Source organism: Abramis brama (assembly GCF_963993115.1).
Source record: "Abramis brama genome assembly, chromosome: 1".
Lineage (NCBI taxonomy): Eukaryota > Metazoa > Chordata > Actinopteri > Cypriniformes > Leuciscidae > Abramis > Abramis brama.
In genome coordinates, this window is record NC_139963.1 from 64703272 (window position 1) to 64723806 (window position 20535).

At 39.3% G+C, this 20535-nt stretch overlaps 2 protein-coding genes across 2 annotated transcripts in view; both read left to right on the top strand.

Annotated features, from left to right (window-relative positions):
- The window catches only part of LOC311078425 (uncharacterized protein), a 27447-nt gene continuing 6912 nt past the window's right edge, over positions 1-20535 (top strand). The window contains exons 1-2 of the mRNA XM_084107201.1: positions 1-182; positions 15879-17361. Of these exons, the coding sequence (XP_083963327.1) occupies positions 125-182; positions 15879-17361 (1541 nt within the window). The 5' untranslated portion in view covers positions 1-124. The remainder of the gene's footprint in view (positions 183-15878; positions 17362-20535) is intronic.
- Positions 606-2150, top strand: LOC311097646 (uncharacterized protein; the record flags this gene model as incomplete). Its single annotated transcript, XM_084137482.1, has 1 exon — positions 606-2150. A coding segment is annotated over one exon (906 nt), but the record flags the coding sequence as incomplete, so codon positions are not given.

Sequence of the window (20535 nt, forward strand, 5' to 3'; positions counted from 1 at the left end):
TCCAACAGCAATTCTCCAATAAATGCTGTAAATTCCCATCAGCTACAAGTGAAGACGAGCATCAGAGCATCAGGAAGAGCTGAAATCTGCAAAGACTGAGTTTATTAAAGAGGACAGTGAGAACATGAGTGATCCAGAACCCTGCAGAATGAAACACACTGAAGATCCTGAAGAACAAAGAGGTTGGTGTTTATTATTGAAGCAGTTTTAGATTTAGATTTGTTGTAATAAGAAAAATCTTTACAGCTGTTGAATAATCTACGTGTAGCAATAAGGGACACTTTCTATGAACTGTGGAAAGACAATCCTGACAAAATGTATATTAGATAATTGTGTAGTTGATCAAACATATTTAATTGTTCTCCCCATAGAAACATGGGATTTGTTCCTATAATATGTTTAAAATAATAATTGTAAGATCAATGTACCTCATTCATGTATAGTTGCAGGGATGTATACTTAATAAAAATGCATCAACATTGTTTAGGATTTTTTTAAAATAGAAATGGCCTATTGTCCACTGTTACATCAGGGTTCACCTTTATGTCCTTCACTTTTCTCATTTAAATTTTTTTTTTTTTTTGAGTTAGTGAAAGTGAATCGTGTTTATCTTTATTTCAGATTTGACTGAAGAAAACGAGGAGAATGAAGAATTGAGTGAAGTTGAGGAGAAAAATAATGTCAAAACTGGAGAAAAACCATTGAGTCACTTTCAAACCAAACAGAAATATTTAAAGAAAAGAAGAGCCAAGAAATCGTTCACCTGCACTCAGTGTGGAAAGAGTTTCACAAGCAAACCAAGTCTTGAGCGTCACATGAGGATCCACACGGGAGAGAAACCTTACAAGTGTTCACACTGTGACAAGAGATTCATCCAGTCAACAACTCTGAAAACACATGAGAGGATCCACACTGGAGAGAAACCTTACAAGTGTTCACACTGCGACAAGAGATTCAATCAGTCGACATCTCTGAACAGACATGAGAGGATCCACACTGGAGAGAGACCGCACACGTGTGATCAGTGTGGAATGGGTTTCACAGATAAAGCATATCTTACGGGTCACATGAGAGTTCACACTGGAGAGAGACCGTTCATTTGTGATCAGTGTGGAAAGAGCTTCACTAAATCAACACACCTTAAGGAACACATAAACATCCACAGCAGAGAGAAGCTCTTCACATGTGATCAATGTGGCAAAACTTTTTTGTTGAATTCAATCCTGAAGTCACACCTGAGAGTTCATACGAAGGAGAAGCCACATTCATGTTCTGAGTGTGGAAAGAGTTTTTCACTGCGGCACAATTTACGAAGACATCAGAAAATTCACACTGGTGTGAGAGAGTACATGTGCTTTGAGTGTGAGAAGACTTTTACTTCAATGGGCAATTTAAAACTGCACCGGATTATTCACACTGGAGAAAAGCCGTATCCCTGCATTGCATGTGGGAAGTGTTTCAATCATCCATCTTCTCTATTCAAACATACAAAACACGTTCACTGTAAGTAGATCCTCTTCAGATCCAACACTTTCAGGTTTGATGTGTCCCCGCCAAATGTGACACAATAATGCATCAAGCAGTAAAATATAATCTGGATAAATCTGTCCTAACCAGCCATAACAACCGACATGACTAAGAAACTTTATCTGAAGTTTTCACAGTGAATAAAGTTCATCTTTGAAACAAGCAGATTCAACCGTGGGATTCAGATCAACTCAGAGTTCCTTCCCAAGAACAATGTCAAAAAGTTTAATCTTGTATATCATTTTGCTTCATGATATAAATTATTTTGTTGTGCGTGCTTATGAGTTTCATTTTATGGTCACTTGTCCTATCCAAATGCATCTCAGTATTTTGCTTACTCTTTCATGATGGAAAGTAAAAGCTTAATCGTTCTTGTTCAGGAAGCTGACGAAGAGGCTGTAACACACACATTTTTTTAAATTTTGTTTTTCATTGTTGTTTTTAAAAATTATAATTATTCTTCCACTTATGATTTATTTAGAAAACCCAGATGCAAAAAAATAATATCTTACCATCATGATATTACTGTCATAATATCTGAAAACCATGAAGTATTATGTTTGCTTTTTGGGTTCTCTGTTTTAAAATTCTCAATGCTTTTAATTGCCTAATAAACTATACTTTACTCCACACAAGACTGAGATAGAATGAGACGGCTGTTTGTCTACATCAGTAACCCTTATTTTTATTTGCTGTGTTGTTGTGTTTTGTGTGTTGTTGTTTTAACCTGTAAAGGCTGGATAGCTTCAGCTTAAGGGGATATGATGTGATGAACTAACAACTCAGATCTAGAGGAATCACAAATAATTAGTTCACCTCGAGTCTTTGGGTTTGAGTTGTTTGTTCTTTTCGTTTTGTAACATTAGTCCGTGCCAGTTTGCGAACGTCCCTATTTCATCCCTCATCTGACATTTCCTTAACATTTCCATTCGCCTGTGCATTGCCTTTTATCATCAGACCTGACACCTTGCAACTCAGACAATAGACATTTTTTACTAAAATATAAACCCATATTGGATTTAAAAGTGGATGTGGTTGTTCCTTAAAAACATCCCTAATTAACTGTGAAAATGAATTTTATGCAGAAACCATGTTTTGTTTTGCAGATTGACATGGTTTTAGTGCAAACAAAGAGTATTTGAAATAATTGTAAAATTAAACTTAAAAAAATAATAATAATACCTTCTCTGCGTAGCCAAGGTGGTCGCCCATGGGGAATTTAAAAAACGAATTTTATTGTTACTTTATTCCCTTGAGAGTATTTTCTGTGATTAACATTAAAGTATTTCTATTGTACTTTCTGTACATGCATCTTGAGATCACCACCTCATATGTGACACTTTCAGAGAGTTTTTGTTTTTAAAAATGTGTGATAAAAGTGATCAACAATGACCATGCAATGTTTTAGTAGTACTAGTATTAATTAACGCTAATTTCCTTACTGTCTTGTTTAGATGGAGTGTATAAGGAAAGCTTCCTCCTGCTCTCGTCTCTTCTGCTATTCTACCTCCAGTTTGACTGAATCCAGCTGAACTTCAGATTCTACAGCGAACACCATCACAAAACTCAATATCATACACAATCTGATGCATTGCTTTTGTGGAAGACATTGTATCTTTAAGATGTGTGTGACCATCATGTGACAGTAAAAGAGCACACAAAAACCACACTTATTACAATACCATGAGTGTATATATATATATGATGTTTTTACCTTTTATTAGAATAAGACTAAGAAAGCATAGGAAACGAGTCTGAGCAACCGGGTCACACTAAATGCATCTCTATATCAATGTTATCAAATATAAATATATGCATTGCGTTTATCGTGCAATTTATACACGAAAATTTGTTTTTACGTGCATATGATACGCTTGGGTAGGTTGAAAGGGATAGTTCACTTTGAAATTAAATTTTGGTATGTTTTAGCGTACCTCAAGGGCATCCAAGATGTAGGTGACTTTTTTCCGCAGTAGTTTCAATTTTGATATTTTTAGGTCAAGCCGTTCTTGTCTGTCAGTCATATAATGCAGGTCTATGGTCACCACCTCAAAGAGCATGCACAGAGTCCAAATTTAACAATTCCCCATCGTAAGTACACATTGATGGCCTAAGACACGAAACGAGCGGTTTGTGTGAGAAAACGAACAGTATTTCTATCGTTTTTACCGATAAAATGCACGAGAGATCACTTTCGGCGCTTGCGCAGACTAAGCCAGAACGTGTGCACACATGTCACACACCAGGAAACGCGCGCGCCCTCAGATCACTTGGACGTGGTTGTAGAGGTAAAAACGATATAAATACTATAAATAAGGCACTCCAGTTGCTAGATGATAGCAGTGATAGCAAAAACCATGTTTCTGAATCACAGATCCTAGGGATGTCATGTAGATGGAGAAGAGAAGCGGTCCCAGCACTGAGCCCTGAGGCACTCCAGTAGCTAGATGTTGTGTCTTAGACACCTCACCCCTCCACGATACCCTGAACGACCTACCTGAGAGATAAGACTTGAACCATTGGAGTGCGGTTCCCGGTTTACAATAAGTTAACATGAAATAAGAATGAACAGCATTTATCAATTTTAGTTCATATTCATTTCAACATTTACTAATACATTATTAAAATTAAAGGTTGTATTTGTTAACATTAGTTAATGCACTGTGAACTAGCATGAACAAACAATGAACAGCTGAATTTTTATTAACTAACATTAACAAAGATTATAAATACTGTAATAAATGTATTAATCATTGTCTTTGTCATTGTTATTAATAAAAAATAATATTTGTCTTCTTGACAGGTTTGTCTAACTGATGAATCTCTTGTTGATGAGGTTCAGAATCATGTGTTTGTATTGACATGAGTTGTTCTGTTCTTGAACAATTAAACATGTTGCTCTTTTTAAAAGCAAAACACCAGCTATGGGAGTTGAACTGGAAAAGTTGCTTCTACTAAAATAAAATAATAATGTCTGTGCGTTTACAGCTACATGTGTAAATCAAGTATTGAAGAGCAGATCTGATGCTTCAGTCATTGATATTGCTATGAGGACATTTTCAGTAAGATTAAAATAGTTCATCTTTTGTTTTGCCTTTTATTTCAGACATACCAGAGGTTTAATATTTACATTTCATAGTTGACTGTTGTATCGGATAATCTTATGACTTCAGCTCAGTTATAAATTTAATTCATCTTCTTGAAAAATTGTATACAACATAAAAATATACATAAATGTAAGTTTACCTTTAACAAAAAAAAGTGTGTTTTTGAAATAATTTAAAATAAGAATTTTAATAAGTACAATGTAATTGATGTATAGTTTAATATCTTACCCTCGTGTTCTTTCTCTCTATCTTCTTTTGTTGTCTTTTATTTTTCAGTTTTCAGCTAATCAACTCTTATTTTCTCATTTGTATTGTGATGACATTGAACACATTTTTAATACATTTTGTATAGAAAGTTGTATATCATAACATGTCACCTCTGTACTTCTTGAAAGTGCTTGCTTCCTCATTATCATGCATCACATGAAAAAAGGAGTAAAATGAGTCTCTGATCCAAAACCCACAATAGATGGCGCTAATTCGAGCCGCCATTAAAGAAGAAGAAGAAGAAGAGTTTCAGCGTCGAGTCTTCTGAGGTGAGGAGAGCAGTTCACGGTATTTCTCACATTTACTCAACCATCACACACACTTTATACAGTTTGATTAAGCGACAGACTCATTTCTGTATTGTTTTCCTACTGAAATAAACATTTAGTGCAGCAGCAGCGAGCATGAGGAGAATATGTTGAGTTCATTCAGACCTGAGCGATTTTGTGTTCGTTTGTGTGATTGTCTCGATGTTTATTGTGTGAGAACTGTTACTGAATGTCAAGTCAAGAGTTACAGTTTGAGATCTGTGAGGGGAATTCATGAGCTTATAATGAGTTTTTTAGGATTATTGTCAGTTTTGAATAACATAATGCAATGATTGTAATCACTAGAAAATAAAAATATATTTTAGATATTGACATTATGCTGTTGTAGTTATTTAGATGAGGTGGTTTAATTAAGTTTGGTTTGTTTTTATATATTTATGTTTCATTTGTGTCAGATGGTGAGAAGCAACAGTATTTTCTTTCAATAGAGCAGTTTAACAGGCTTTTATCATGTGTCCTGACTCAAATAATGTGTTTCTAACAGCAAACACTCAGAATAAAGTGAGATGATCTGCTGATGATCCTGAATGGCTTGTTGAATGAGTGTTGATAGTCTGAGGCTCATCAATATTAACAGATCTGCTGAAAAGTGAAAACACTCTTTATTTCATGACAATAGTTCCTGTTTTCACCTTATTTATGATGCTGATGTCTTCAGATCTCCTGTAAATTGACACAAACAAATACAGTCTGTTGACACCAATGAAATGAGCTTTAAGGTTAGCCATAAAATAAGTTATACATTCACGTTACTTTACTTCAGACAGACAGACATGCTTACATGTGATATTTAGTATAAAAACAAATTCAGGAACTGATACTATTTTTAATTTTGTCAGATAAGCTCCTCCCACTGTAGTTACATCATCAGTGAAGCTCCTCCCACAGCAATTCTCCAATAAGTGCTGTAAATTCCCATCAGCTACAAGTGAAGACGAGCATCAGAGCATCAGGAAGAGCTGAAATCTGCAAAGACTGAGTTTATTAAAGAGGACAGTGAGAACATGAGTGATCCAGAACCCTGCAGAATGAAACACACTGAAGATACTGAAGAACAAAGAGGTTGGTGTTTATTCTTCATTCATTCATGATGCTGAAGAACATTCATGTTATAAACATTCAAGCACATTTAGATAAACAGTTCAACTATGAAACGGTACAGAATGTTTTTTGTTTGTTTTCAACAAATGTTCAGTAAAGGGAGGTTTGAGACGTTTGTATATTGATTGTCAACATCAGATCAAGCTAAATACTATTTTATCTGTTTTATTTGACATTTATTTTATATCTGGTTCCCAATTTGCAGCAACATTACCATCATAATAGTATAGTAATTCATTTTATAGTAACATATATATATTTACATATAGCCTAGTAATTTTCAACATAGTTTACACATTTTTCTTTTAGGAATAATCAGTTAACACCAAGTTACTGATAAAATTGTATTTGTCAAATATCATACAAGTTATTCATAGTTATAGAGATTATTCTTACAGTAACTTTGGTAACAGGGTTGATAAATGTGATCAACACTGTGGAGTAGGGCTGCGCAATACTGGGAAAATATGCGATTTCTTGCGATATTACATTTCCACGTTAACGTTACACATGCAACACTTTGATTAATGGTTGTCGGTGAGACTCTGTTATTGTTACTTGGCATTTCGTTAGCAGTTTTGGTAGATTTGGGCTTACATTCTGTAAAGCTGCTTTGAAACAATCTACGTTGTTAAAAGCACTATAAATGAAGATGACTTGACTTTTTGAAGTCTTCATATATAGGGTTGGGTATCGTTTGAATTTGAACGATTCCGATTCCTTGTTTCGATTCCGGTTCCTAACGATTCTCGATTCCGATTCTTTTTAGAGGCAGGGTCAAAAAAGTTTAGGATATTTTAAATGAGCTAGCTAACCAACGGTCTTTCTGAAGGAAATAGTCTGACCTTCTCCATCAATTTTAATTCTATGAACTTTTTACTTTTTATGAACATTACTATGAATTTCTCACAGGGCTGTTTTCAACTACAATATAAATATCAAATCTATGAACTTGAATATAAATATTATAAATTATGAATATATTTTCACAGGGGTACACTTTCCTCAAGAGAGCTTTATTTTTGAAAACCTCATGAAAACACATTTACACATGAGTGTATGATGTTGCAGGTACTTAAACATGTTACCGTGCTCCCACTGATGGGCTAACCTGGTGCAGAATAGCAAATAAACAATAAGAAACAACTTCACTGCGGTGCCAGGCTGGGGGTCAGAGCCAGAGGAAGAGGCAGCAGAGGACGGTTGGCGCAGCGCGTCAAAGACGGGGCACACATTTAGTTCTACTCCATGAACTCGGAGGTGCTTTATCATGTTCGACTTGCACCCTCCTATGCACAAAACAATCTTGTCGCAAATGTTGCATTTTGCCGAGATTTCGTTCTGTTTAGAAAAGTGAAGCCACACTTTGGACCGCCGACGCACGCTATCCATGTTCGACTCGCTCGGTTATGCCAACACTTTTGGTGGACGCTTCTTCGTTGGTGTTCAGTGGTTTATTCTTCCAGTTGGCGGACAGTGAATCGAAACTAGGAATCGAAATTTTAACTTTTGAACGATTCCGGGAAAATCGCAAAGCTAGTCCCGGTTCCAATCGATACTCGATACCCAAGCCCATTCATATAGCTCCCTGAGATTGCGTACCAGATGACTGTGGAGACTGTGGCCAACATTTTTCAGCACGACTTAGTGACACTGTCACTTTTGTTCACATATCGTGTTTTTTGCGTGCAAAATGGAAGCACATTTTTCCTATGCTGCGACGAGATGAGAACATCTCAACTTTTCAGAATTCCGCATTGCTCACGCAGGTCATGGTTGCATAGCAACGACAGACGCAAGCGCTGGTGGAAAGGAGAAAGCGGCGCTGCCGTGCTTTCCCTGCATTTTTAGACGCGATATGTGAACGGCCCCTTACACAGTACCTCTTCTCTACTGAAGCCAAAATGCAGTCTGTCGTTTGCAGTCTTCTGAACTGTTAGTACAGTAACTAAGTACTGTAACTGCCAAGTATTTAGAGACCTAACCCTTGCCCTTCCCGGGCTTTGGAAGCAGAGGAATGTTGTGCTTAACAAACAGGAGCATTTCTGCTCTCTCTGTACCGATCCTATTTCTCTTTTCACTGACAATATTAGAAGCGGCAGAGAAGAGGCGTTCACTTTCCACGCTTGTACAGGGAGCTGACAGGTAATTGCGTGCCACTGGGGCGAGGGCAGGGAAGCGGGTCATGTTGCTTTGCCAGTACTGCAGCGGACTCACATTTCTGGGGATGGTGGGCTCACTCAGGTAACCATACACCTAAAAGAAATATAGACGTGTATAAATATACATCTCTGGCAAATCATCAGGAAGTTATTATTCAACATGTGTATTCATTACACCAAATGAAATAAAATAACTGTTTATTCAATTATCTTTTTTTCTTGTGAGGCCAAAACTCTGGAGTCCCAGTATATGTATGCCTATCATTTCAATTGTAGTAGCTAATTTATAAGATTGTTTCGCCATCTATCCACTGGAGGGTGCACCTACTACCCTATCATTGGTCAGCCCAGTAGACCCATTACAAGCCTATAACTAAATTTGAGACAAGACAGACTATTGAGATGCACCCATTACAGAATCTCATGACGGAGAAAAGACAGACTATTGAGATGCACCCATGTTAACCGTGGCATGCACCAGCAATCCTACAAGTTCAATAATAACTATGGACCGCAGTTTTTTCATGAGATTTGACTGTCAATATATGATCTGATCACACAAAGAAATGTGAAATACTTCATTTGAAAGAAAGACTATTAAAAAATTATCTGATTCAAATAGTATAGTAACCTAGCCTACCTGCACACTCGTTGAACCTGTTGCCTGTTCATCCTGCTCCTTTTCCTCCAGAATTTAATCGAACATGTCCAGGAACGAATGCCCTTCACTTGGTGTACACATCCTCTTTTCTTGTGGTTCACCTTCTTCTGGCTCAGTGTCTTCTGCGTCTGGTGTAGGCCCATCTGTGGCACTGGCGCTGGTCGTCGCTGACGCTGTCATCTTGTCCACTTCTTTCTCTAGCTTGTTTTTTTCCACTTGCTTGAGGTCTGCGTCAAAGTTGCGATCTTTGTATCTGGGGTCCAGGATTGCTCGGAGAAAGTTGTTTTGAATCTCTTGTTTAGGCATCAAGCAGTGCAGACTTGGTTGTTTTGACCCCACTGTCGGTTTCGGCTGTCTTGTTCAGAAAATGCTTGAGTGCCACAACAGATGGGATCACGTCAGCAGCTGTAGCTGTATGCGAGCTAATCTCTTTTGTCAACTCTTCAAAGGGTGCCAGGAGTGTGGTCATTTTCTCAATGAGACTCCACTGGTTTGCGTTGAGAGATACAGGCAGTCCGTGGTAAGCCTCGTACATAACCAGTGCGCTCTTCTGTTCCAGGAGAGTTGTCATCATCAGGAATGTACTGTTCCAGCGCGTCGGGACGTCCTGTTGTAGCATCTTGGTCTTCATTCCCATCTCTCTCTGGATGTCTCTCAGCCGAGAGGTACCAAGGGGGGAGCTTTTAAAATGTCAGACTATTTTTCTCGCTATAGCCAAAGAGTCAACAACGCTTCGCTGGCTTAGTACTGCATCGTGCACTGCTAACTGCCCCAGATGAGTCATACAGCCCAGGCTTTTAACACCACACTCCTCCATCGCCTTCACCATATTTTGTGCGTTGTCTCGAAGCACAACATGCACATTTTCTTTCCGGATTCTCCATTCTGCGTCAAACGCACTGGCTATGGCGGTACCTGGAATAAAAGGATAAAAAAAAAAAGTTTAATCAAGGACACGTTAGCTAGCTGGCACATGATATAATGCGTCTTTTTTCCCAAACAACTTCTGCCATTCCCGCATTCTGATCAGTCACGGCAGAAGTGGGTTGGGTGGGGGCACGTAATGAGAAAGAATATAGGCTATCTCAATGTCTAAGTGTTTTGTAATGAATATTAAAATAAGAAAGAATAAATAGGCAATGTCAGTGTCTGAGAGTTTTGTATAACATGCTCATTGGGTTCAATGGTGAGATTGACAAGTGCTGAAAAACTGTGCTGTTGAATTTACACCTCCAGCCTAGTTCAATGATTGTGTAAGCTGCTCTGTACCTAACCTCTGTCATTAAGAAACATCTAGAAATTTCCCAGATATTTATAAACACCCCTCAGCAATCTCTGATATTTTAAGTGAATCCCAACAAAATCCCAGTGCATAAACTTTCAATTATGTCCATGGTTCACGTCAACACACGCTGAACACTTGCTATGTGTAGGCTAGAATAAAGTTGGGCTGCAGCTACAGTGGATATTTTAATTGTTAGCGTGCTTTTCATCCATTCAATGGTGAAACGAAACTCTTCTCTATCACTCAAGGAAGATATTTTTCCACCTCCACATAGGCTGTTTTTTTTTTTTTTACTAGGGTGACAATACATCAAGACTTTAGAGTAAATCCAAGCTGCAGCCGCGCGATACTGTATATAGGCTACTGACCCGGCCGCAAGTGTACGTGCATAGCCCGAAGGACGTTAGCTTAATTTCTACTATGTCGCCAAATATATGGATTGAGCCAAACTGGACTGTTTGGCAAGACAACTGCTGTTCTTTGCAATTCCTATTACGACCATATAACTACATTCTGCCTGATACTAGGGCTGTCACTTCGAAAAATCTAATTCGAAATGGTATCAAATATCAAGCAATATATTCGAATATCTACGAAAAAAACATATCGCACTGGACTATAAGTAGCATTTATTTAGAAATTTATTTCACAAAAAAAAAAAAGTTACGGACGGACGTGAGCGATCTGAAAGCGGCACTAAAAGACTGCTTTAAAACTTTCACAGAGACCTCAAACAAAAAACACAAAGCCTGTCTTTAAATTTAATTTCGTTTTTTCTTAATTGTATCTTAATTTTAATCAATGTTTCATCAACCAATTGCCTGGATAAATAAGAAGTAAATATAGTAGAAAATAGATAATCCCGACACGGAGGCGCCGTGCTACACATGGCACTTTAAAAACCGAATAGTTTATTTATAGTTTGATTACGGATATTTCACGTTATGTTCAAATGCATATTCGAGTATCAAATAAAAAGTGACAGCCCTAATACACAGTTATATTTGGCCTACCGCGAGAGATATGTAGTGTTAGGCGTTAGGCTATTGCAGCTGACATGCAAGCCAGCCATCATACACAACTTTCCCTTTTGCTCTGACTTTAATTTAAATCTGTCCAAAAAAATAGCCAGGCCTACCTGTATGCGAGCCAAGGAATTCTTGGGCATGTAACACGGCTTTCTTCATCTCAAAGTTGTCATCAATCCACTGAGCCGTGAGGCTCAACATGCTTGTTTGGTTGAGGTCGGAACTCCAGATATCCGTTGTAAAACTGATGTCATTGACATCGTTGTCGAGTAACTTGTGGACGTGGGTGGCTACGATATCATGTAAGGCAGGCAGGGCGACATCCGTAAAGTAACGACGACTTGGCTTGTCATAGCGGGGCTCAGCGACCTCAAGCACCTCGCTGAAGCCTTCGTCTTCCACTATTGAAAAAGGTTGGTCATCAACAGCGATCATCTTTGTTATTGTCATGGTCAATGCCTTTTGCTTAGGGGGTGGTCCTTGTGAAATTTCTTGGCTTTTTTCAGCGTTTGTTCTATGGGGCTACCGACTGGTGCAGCTGCCGTAGCGTAATGCTGTAATGTTAGCATTAACATTATCATATCGGCCGATATCATATCGGCGGCCGATGTATCGTGCACCACTAATAATTGTGTCATTTATCAAATATATTTAACCCCCTGGGGTCGGCGGTATCGCCGGCAATACCAGCTCGCTTGTTTTCTTATGAGTGCAAAAGAGACTCTAAATACTCTGTTGACTTTGATCTTTCATACAAGTTTCATACATCAATCGATCATGTTAAGTGTGTTTTTTTTGTGTGTGTATACTCACAATGAAACAAAGTGTTGTACTTTTTGCTAAATAAAGAAAAATAAACATGATGCGAGTTCTGCTTTCTCTCTGTCAGTGAAGTCAATTCTTGAACGCGTCCAAAAATGAACTAACTCAGCGAATACTCAAACAGGCATACAGACATGAAGCTTGAATTCTCTTCTTTTAAATGAAGTAATTTTTATAAAAAAAAACATTGTCAAAATAAAAAAAAAATATTCAGTTTACGTAATATGTATGAAAAGAGAGAGATGTCAGTCGTTCTCATCTCAGCTCATTATGTTTTAATGTGACCCCGCCCACGGAGAGTGTGCGCTATTCAAACGCAAATGTGAGGCGATCCATGCAAACCTGTGAACGCCCACATCAGCTGGATAACACACACCGCGAGTTCACTTTCAGACTCATGTACTTTACGACGCCGTGAGGAATAATACTATCTTGATAATAATCCTGGAAAATTTACCTCAGAAATTCTGGAAGACTCATTTCGAGGAGCAACAGATCCAGCTGAGGAATAGGTCAGTTATATTTGCTTTGTTCTAATCGCAAGTGTCTGTACACGCAAAAAGAAATAAATAAATATGAATCGCGTTTCTGTGTGTGAATGAATGTAGCTACTACATCTGGCACAAATACTGTTTAAATATGAATCGCGTTTTTGTGTGTGAATGAATGAACAGCTTTTATCAAACTCTATTGCTATACTGAGATGAGGAAAAATCGACTACAAAAATCGGATAGATTATAAAGTTTTTACTGTAAAATACTGCCACATCAAATAAGCTTATAATGTTGTCAATTTCTGCTCATGTTATGCTCATGTTATATATATATATATATATATATATATATATATATATATATATATATATATATATATATATATATATATATATATGCTTAAATAGTCATCAACTAAGATGTTATTATAGTGTTTGTTCCAATGTAGGCAATATTCAAACTAATGAATCCTTAACTTTGAAATACGTATAATAAAATGTATACTTCAGTTTTTACAAAGAAAGATTACACTGGAAATATTGTTAAAATTGTAATTGTTGTTGTAATTGTATAACCTTTTTAATAAAATAGCAACAAAAAAACAACAACAACAAAATAAATAAAAAATAAATAAATATATATATACAGTGAGGAAAATAAGTATTTGAACACACTATTTTGCAAGTTCTCCCACTTAGAAATCATGGAGGGGTCTGAAATTGTCATCGTAGGTGCATGTCCACTGTGAGAGACATAATCTAAAAAGAAAAATCCAGAAATCACAATGTATGATTTTTTAACTATTTATTTGTATGATACAGCTGCAAATAAGTATTTGAACACCTGAGAAAATCAATGTTAATATTTGGTACAGTAGCCTTTGTTTGCAATTACAGAGGTCAAACGTTTCCTGTAGTTTTTCACCAGGTTTGCACACACTGCAGGAGGGATTTTGGCCCACTCCTCCACACAGATCTTCTCTAGATCAGTCAGGTTTCTGGGCTGTCGCTGAGAAACACAGAGTTTGAGCTCCCTCCAAAGATTCTCTATTGGGTTTAGGTCTGGAGACTGGCTAGGCCACGCCAGAACCTTGATATGCTTCTTACAGAGCCACTCCTTGGTTATCCTGGCTGTGTCCTTCGTGTCATTGTCATGTTGGAAGACCCAGCCTCGACCCATCTTCAATGCTCTAACTGAGGGAAGGAGGTTGTTCCCCAAAATCTCGCAATACATGGCCCCGGTCATCCTCTCCTTAATACAGTGCAGTCGCCCTGTCCCATGTGCAGAAAAACACCCCCAAAGCATGATGCTACCACCCCCATGCTTCACAGTAGGGATGGTGTTCTTCGGATGGTACTCATCATTCTTCTTCCTCCAAACACGTTTAGTGGAATTATGACCAAAAAGTTCTATTTTGGTCTCATCTGACCACATGACTTTCTCCCATGACTCCTCTGGATCATCCAAATGGTAATTGGCAAACTTAAGACGGGCCTTGACATGTGCTGGTTTAAGCAGGGGAACCTTCCGTACCATGCATGATTTCAAACCATGACGTCTTAGTGTATTACCAACAGTAACCTTGGAAACGGTGGTCCCAGCTCTTTTCAGGTCATTGACCAGCTCCTCCCGTGTAGTTCTGGGCTGATTTCTCACCTTTCTTAGGATCATTGAGACCCCACGAGGTGAGATCTTGCATGGAGCCCCAGTCCGAGGGAGATTGACAGTCATGTTTAGCTTCTTCCATTTTCTAATGATTGCTCCAACAGTGGACCTTTTTTCACCAAGCTGCTTGGCAATTTCCCCGTAGCCCTTTCCAGCCTTGTGGAGGTGTACAATTTTGTCTCTAGTGTCTTTGGACAGCTCTTTGGTCTTGGCCATGTTAGTAGTTGGATTCTTACTGATTGTATGGGGTGGACAGGTGTCTTTATGCAGCTAACGACCTCAAACAGGTGCATCTAATTTAGGATAATAAATGCAGTGGAGGTGGACATTTTAAAGGCAGACTAACAGGTCTTTGAGGGTCAGAATTCTAGCTGATAGACAGGTGTTCAAATACTTATTTGCAGCTGTATCATACAAATAAATAGTTAAAAAATAATACATTGTGATTTCTGGATTTTTTTTTATAGATTATGTCTCTCACAGTGGACATGCACCTACGATGACAATTTCAGACCCCTCCATGATTTCTAAATGAGAGAACTTGCAAAATAGCAGGGTGTTCAAATACTTATTTTCCTCACTGTATATTATAACATAATATCACATAAATTGAACAAAGTGTTCTTTCCTGTATGCCAGGCCTGTATGTGTAGTGTGCCAAGTTGATGCTAAATTTGCAGACTGCTTTTCTCTCGCGTGTCACGTGACCAGAGTGTAATCGCAGCTTTTGCGGTTAAAAAATCGTTTCATCATATTGCGATATTATCACAAATGTAATTAATCGTTCAGCCCTATCGCAGAGGTATTCTACAGAAACTGAAACGACGCCACATTCTATGGCAGCTTTTTTACAGATAAAAGTTCAACATATAACAAAAAATAATAATTAAAATGTTTTAAAATAAACAATCCACTCCACTTGAATGCTAAACACTTATGTTATTTCTCACGGTAATTCACTTGAGCTCATGTTTCTGGTGTCCCACTTTCATATGCGCATGAATGGAAGTCTATGAAGGAAAAGTCTAGTGTGAACGGCCATTAATAATTCAAACGTTTTAGTAAAATAAATATCAATCTCAAAGTTGGTGTCAAAATATGGCAGTATTGTGTATTTTAATGTTAATATCATGTTAGATAATTGTGTAATTTATCAAATATATTTAATTTTTTTTGCTAAAGAAACATGGGATTCGTGCCTATAATGTTTTAAAAATAATAATTGGAAGATAAATTTACCTCATTCATGGAAAGTTTCAAGGACATATAATCAATTTATAAAAGGCATCAAATTATCATAATATTTTATAACAGTTGTCTACTTTCTACTATTACATCAGGGTTCAATTTCATGTCCTTTCACATTATATTTCTCTTTTAATTATGTTAATGTACTGAAAATGAAATTACATTTTTTTTTTTATGTCAGACCTGATGGAAGTGGAGGAGAGTGAAGAACTGAGTGAAGTGAAGGAGGAGAGAGAAGAACTGAGTGAAGTGAAGGAGGAGAGTGAAGAACTGAGTGAAGTGAAGAAGGAGAGTGAAGAACTGAGTGAAGTGAAGGAGGAGAGTGAAGAACTGAGTGAAGTGAAGGAGGAGAGTGAAGAACTGAGTGAAGTGAAGGAGGAACATCATGTCCAACCTGGAGGAAAACCTCTGAGTCGCTCTAAGACTAAAAAGACATTTTTAAAGAAAACAAGAGCCAAGAAATCTACAACCTGCACTCAGTGTGGAAAGAGTTTCACAAGCAAACAGACTCTTGATGTTCACATGAGGATCCACACCGGAGAGAAGCCGTTCATGTGTGATCAGTGTGAAAAGAGATTCTCAAACAAACAAAGTCTTGAGATTCACATGAGGATTCACACCGGAGAGAAGCCGTTCTCATGTGATCAATGCGGCAAAACATTTCTCTGTGCATCAGCCCTGAAGACACACCTGAGAGTTCATACGAAGGAGAAGCCGCATTCATGTACTGTGTGTGGAAAGAGTTTTTCACGGCTGTATACTTTACATAGACATGAGAAAATACACACTGGTGTGAGAGAGTATGTGTGCTTTGAGTGTGAGAAGACTTTTATTAAAGCGGACAGTTTAAAACTCCACCAGAGAATTCACACTGGAGAAAAACCTTACAAGTGTTCACACTGTGACAAGAGATTCAGTGACTCATCACATCTGAAAAGACATGAGAGGATCCACACTGGAGAAAAACCTTACAAGTGTTCACACTGTGACAAGAGATTCATTCAGTCGGCAGATAAAAAAACACACGAGAGGATCCACACTGGAGAGAAGCCGTTCCCTTGTGATCAATGTGGGAAGAGTCTTTCAAACAAACAGACTCTTGATGTTCACATGAGGATCCACACCGGAGAGAAGCCGTTCATGTGTGATCAGTGTGAAAAGAGATTCTCAAACAAACAAAGTCTTGAGATTCACATGAGGATTCACACCGGAGAGAAGCCGTTCTCGTGTGATCAATGCGGCAAAACATTTCTCTGTGCAGCAAACCTAAAGACACACCTGACAGTTCATATGAAAGAGAAGCCGCATTCATGTACTGTGTGTGGAAAGAGTTTTTCACGGCTGCAACATTTACATGCACATGAGAAAATTCACACTGGTGTGAGAGAGTACATGTGCTTTGAGTGTGAGAAGACTTTTACTAGAGCGGACAGTTTAAAACAACACGAGAGAATTCACACTGGAGAAAAACCTTACAAGTGTTCACACTGTGACAAGAGATTCAGTCACTCATCATCTCTGAAAAAACATGAGAGGATCCACACTGGAGAGAAGCCACACACGTGTGATCAGTGTGGGAAGAGTTTCACTATTAAAAGTGACCTGAAGCAACACATGAAGATCCATGCAGTGGAGAAACCACATCACCACAGTCTGAGATCACGGTAGGGGTGCACGATATTGACAAAATTTGATATTGCGATATCGATAATGAATATTGCAATATCGATATATTAATTTTGATATTTTTAACCCTCTGGGGACTAAGCCCTTTTTGGTCCGTTTTCTCTATTTTTACATTTGGGCTTATAAACCATATGCAATGAAGATGGAACATCATGTGTTTGGTATATATGGATTCAGAAGACCCTAAGCTAACATAAGAATGCATGTAATGTGTTTATAAAGGAAGTATGATTAAAAAATGTAAAGTGTAAAGAACAATGAAATGATGAACTTTATATACAAACAGTCCCAGGCGTTTTAAAATATTTTGTCATCTGTCAAAAAGCTGTCAGCTTCGGATTTCTCCTCATCACTTTCCAATAATTGTTCCAGAGCTTGTTCTGAGGTAAATCTTTTACTGCTTGCCATCATAGTGCTAAAACAATAAAATAATAATAATGCTATAATTGCTAATATGCTATATATATAAATATTATAATCGTTCTGTCTCTCACTCATAAATCTCTGTATTTAATACTCCGCTCCGCTCGCTCTCTGTCTCCTTCTCCACTCGACGATGTTTGCGCCATATCACTTACTATACCACCCCTTGCAAGGCTACAGAGTCCTCTGATTAGCTAGAATACGCCATGGTAACCTTCCTCTGATTGGGTAAGAAAAATATTCCTCCCAGCGGCAATTTTTCCATTGGTCTTTGCGCGTGGAATTATCCTAACAACATCGATTTCATTGGCCTTATACGCAGTGGTATTAAGCAACAAGGAATATATGTTTACCATATACCACTGCAAAAAAGACCGCATCTCTCTAGCATTAATAGTTTTTAAGATAATTACACATTTGTAAAAGTATGCCATTTTGGGCGGTACCGCCCAATCCGTCCCCAGAGGGTTAAACATGTAAAATTACAAAATTTATGTGAAAACGCATCAAAATAGATTCATAACAAATAAAACAAGTTTTCTAACAACACAAGGTTTATTTCAACTGACAGTCATATTGGACTGGTACAATATGAAAAGACCAGGTGTAAGTGCCCTCCGAGGCACACATTCACATTTGAGGCGGATTTGAGACGATCAAATCTGAAGTTTGAGTTCCTTTCAAACTTCAGTTGAGAATCAAAAACCGTACCCAGATATTTATAATAATTTACGATCTCCACATCCTCACCATGGATCCTGCATACTGAGGTATTTGTCCCTTTTTTTCTAAAATCGATAATGAGTTCCTTAGTTTTAAGAACATTAAGGTCGAGAAGGCTGTCATCACACCACTTTACAAAATCAGGAAGTGCACGTCCGTGATCTGACTCTGCGCCATGGAGGAGTGACAGCAGAGCAGTATCATCAGAAAATTTAACAAGAAAACTATCCTCTTTAAGAGACCTACAACTATCCGTGTATAAAATGAACAGTATCGCGACAGGCCTAAGCAGAACTACCAGAAAGCATCTGGAAGGAGAGGACAGAGAGAACTCCAGTGATCCAGAACCTGCAGAATGAAACATAATGATACTAAAGAGCTAAAAGGTTGGTGTTTATTCTTGATTCCTCATTCATTTTTCATGATGAAGAACATGCTGATGCTCACCAGATTTACATTGTTTCATGACCAAACTATCCATCCATCCATCTTCTTCCGCTTATACGGGGCCGGGTTGCGGGGGCAGCAGTCTAAGCAGGGATGCCTAGACCCCAAGATACTTGAACTCCTCTACTTGAGGCAGGAACTCTCCACCAACCTGAAGCGTGCAAACCACCCTTTTCCGACTGAGAACCATGGCCTCGGATTTGGAGGTGCTGATTCTCATCCCAGCCGCTTCACACTCGGCTGCAAACCGTCCCAGTGCATGCTGAAGGTCTTGGTCTGATGGGGCCAGCACGACAACATCATCCACAAAGAGCAGAGATGAAATCGTGTGGTCCCCAAACCTGACACCCTCCGGCCCCTGGCTGCGCCTAGAAATTCTGTCCATAAAAAATATGTACAGAACCGGCGACAAAGGGCAGCCCTGCCGGAGTCCAACATGCCCCGGGAACAAGTCTGACTTACTGCCGGCAATGCGAACCATGCTCCTGCTCCGGTCGTACAGGGACCCTTAGCAAATGGCCCCGAACCCCATACTCCCGGAGCACCCTCCACAAGATGCCACGAGGGACCCAGTCGAATGCCTTCTCCAAATTTATAAAGCACATGTGGATTGTTTGGGCAAACTCCCATGAACCCTCCAGCACCCTGGAGAGGGTTTAGAGCTGGTCCAGTGTTCCACGACCGGGACGAATACCACACTGTTCCTCCTGAATCCAAGGTTCTACTATCGGCCGTATTCTCCTCTCCAGTACCCTGGCATAGACTTTCCCGGGGAGGCTGAGAAGTGTGATCTCCCTACAGTTGGAGCACACCCTCCGGTCCCCCTTTTTAAAAAGAGGGACCACCACCCCGGTCTGCCAGTCCAAAGGGACTGTCCCCGACCGCCACGCGATGCTGCAGAGGCGTGTCAGCCAAGACAGCCCCACAACATCCAGAGACTTGAGGTACTCAGGGCGGATCTCAACCACCCCCAGTTCCTTACCACCGAGGAGTTCCTTGACTGCCTCGGTGACTTCAGCCCGGGTGATGGACGAGTCCACCTCCGAGCCTTCAGCCTCTGCTTCCTCAATGGAAGACGTAACGATGGGATTGAGGAGATTCTCAAAGTATTCCTTCCACCGTCCGATGACATCCCCAGTCGAGGTCAACAGCTGCCCACCTCCACTGTAAACAGCGTTGTTAGGGTACTGCTTCCCCCTCCTTAGGCGCCGGACGGTTTGCCAGAATCTCTTCGAGGCCGACCAGTAGTCCTTCTCCATGGCCTCACCGAACTCCTCCCAAGCCCGATTTTTTGCCTCCACAACCACCTGGGCTGCAGTCCGCTGGGCCTGTCAGTACCCGTCAGCTGCCTCAAGAGTCCCACAAGGCAGCCAGGCCCGATAGGACCCCTTCAGCTTTACGGCATCCCTTACTTCCGGTTTCCACCACCGGGTTTGGGGATTGCCGCATCGACAGGCACCAGAGACCTTACGGCCACAGCTCTGAGAGGCCGCGTTGACAATGGAGGTGGAGAACATGGTCCACTCGGACTCAATATCTCCAGACTCCCTCACGATCCG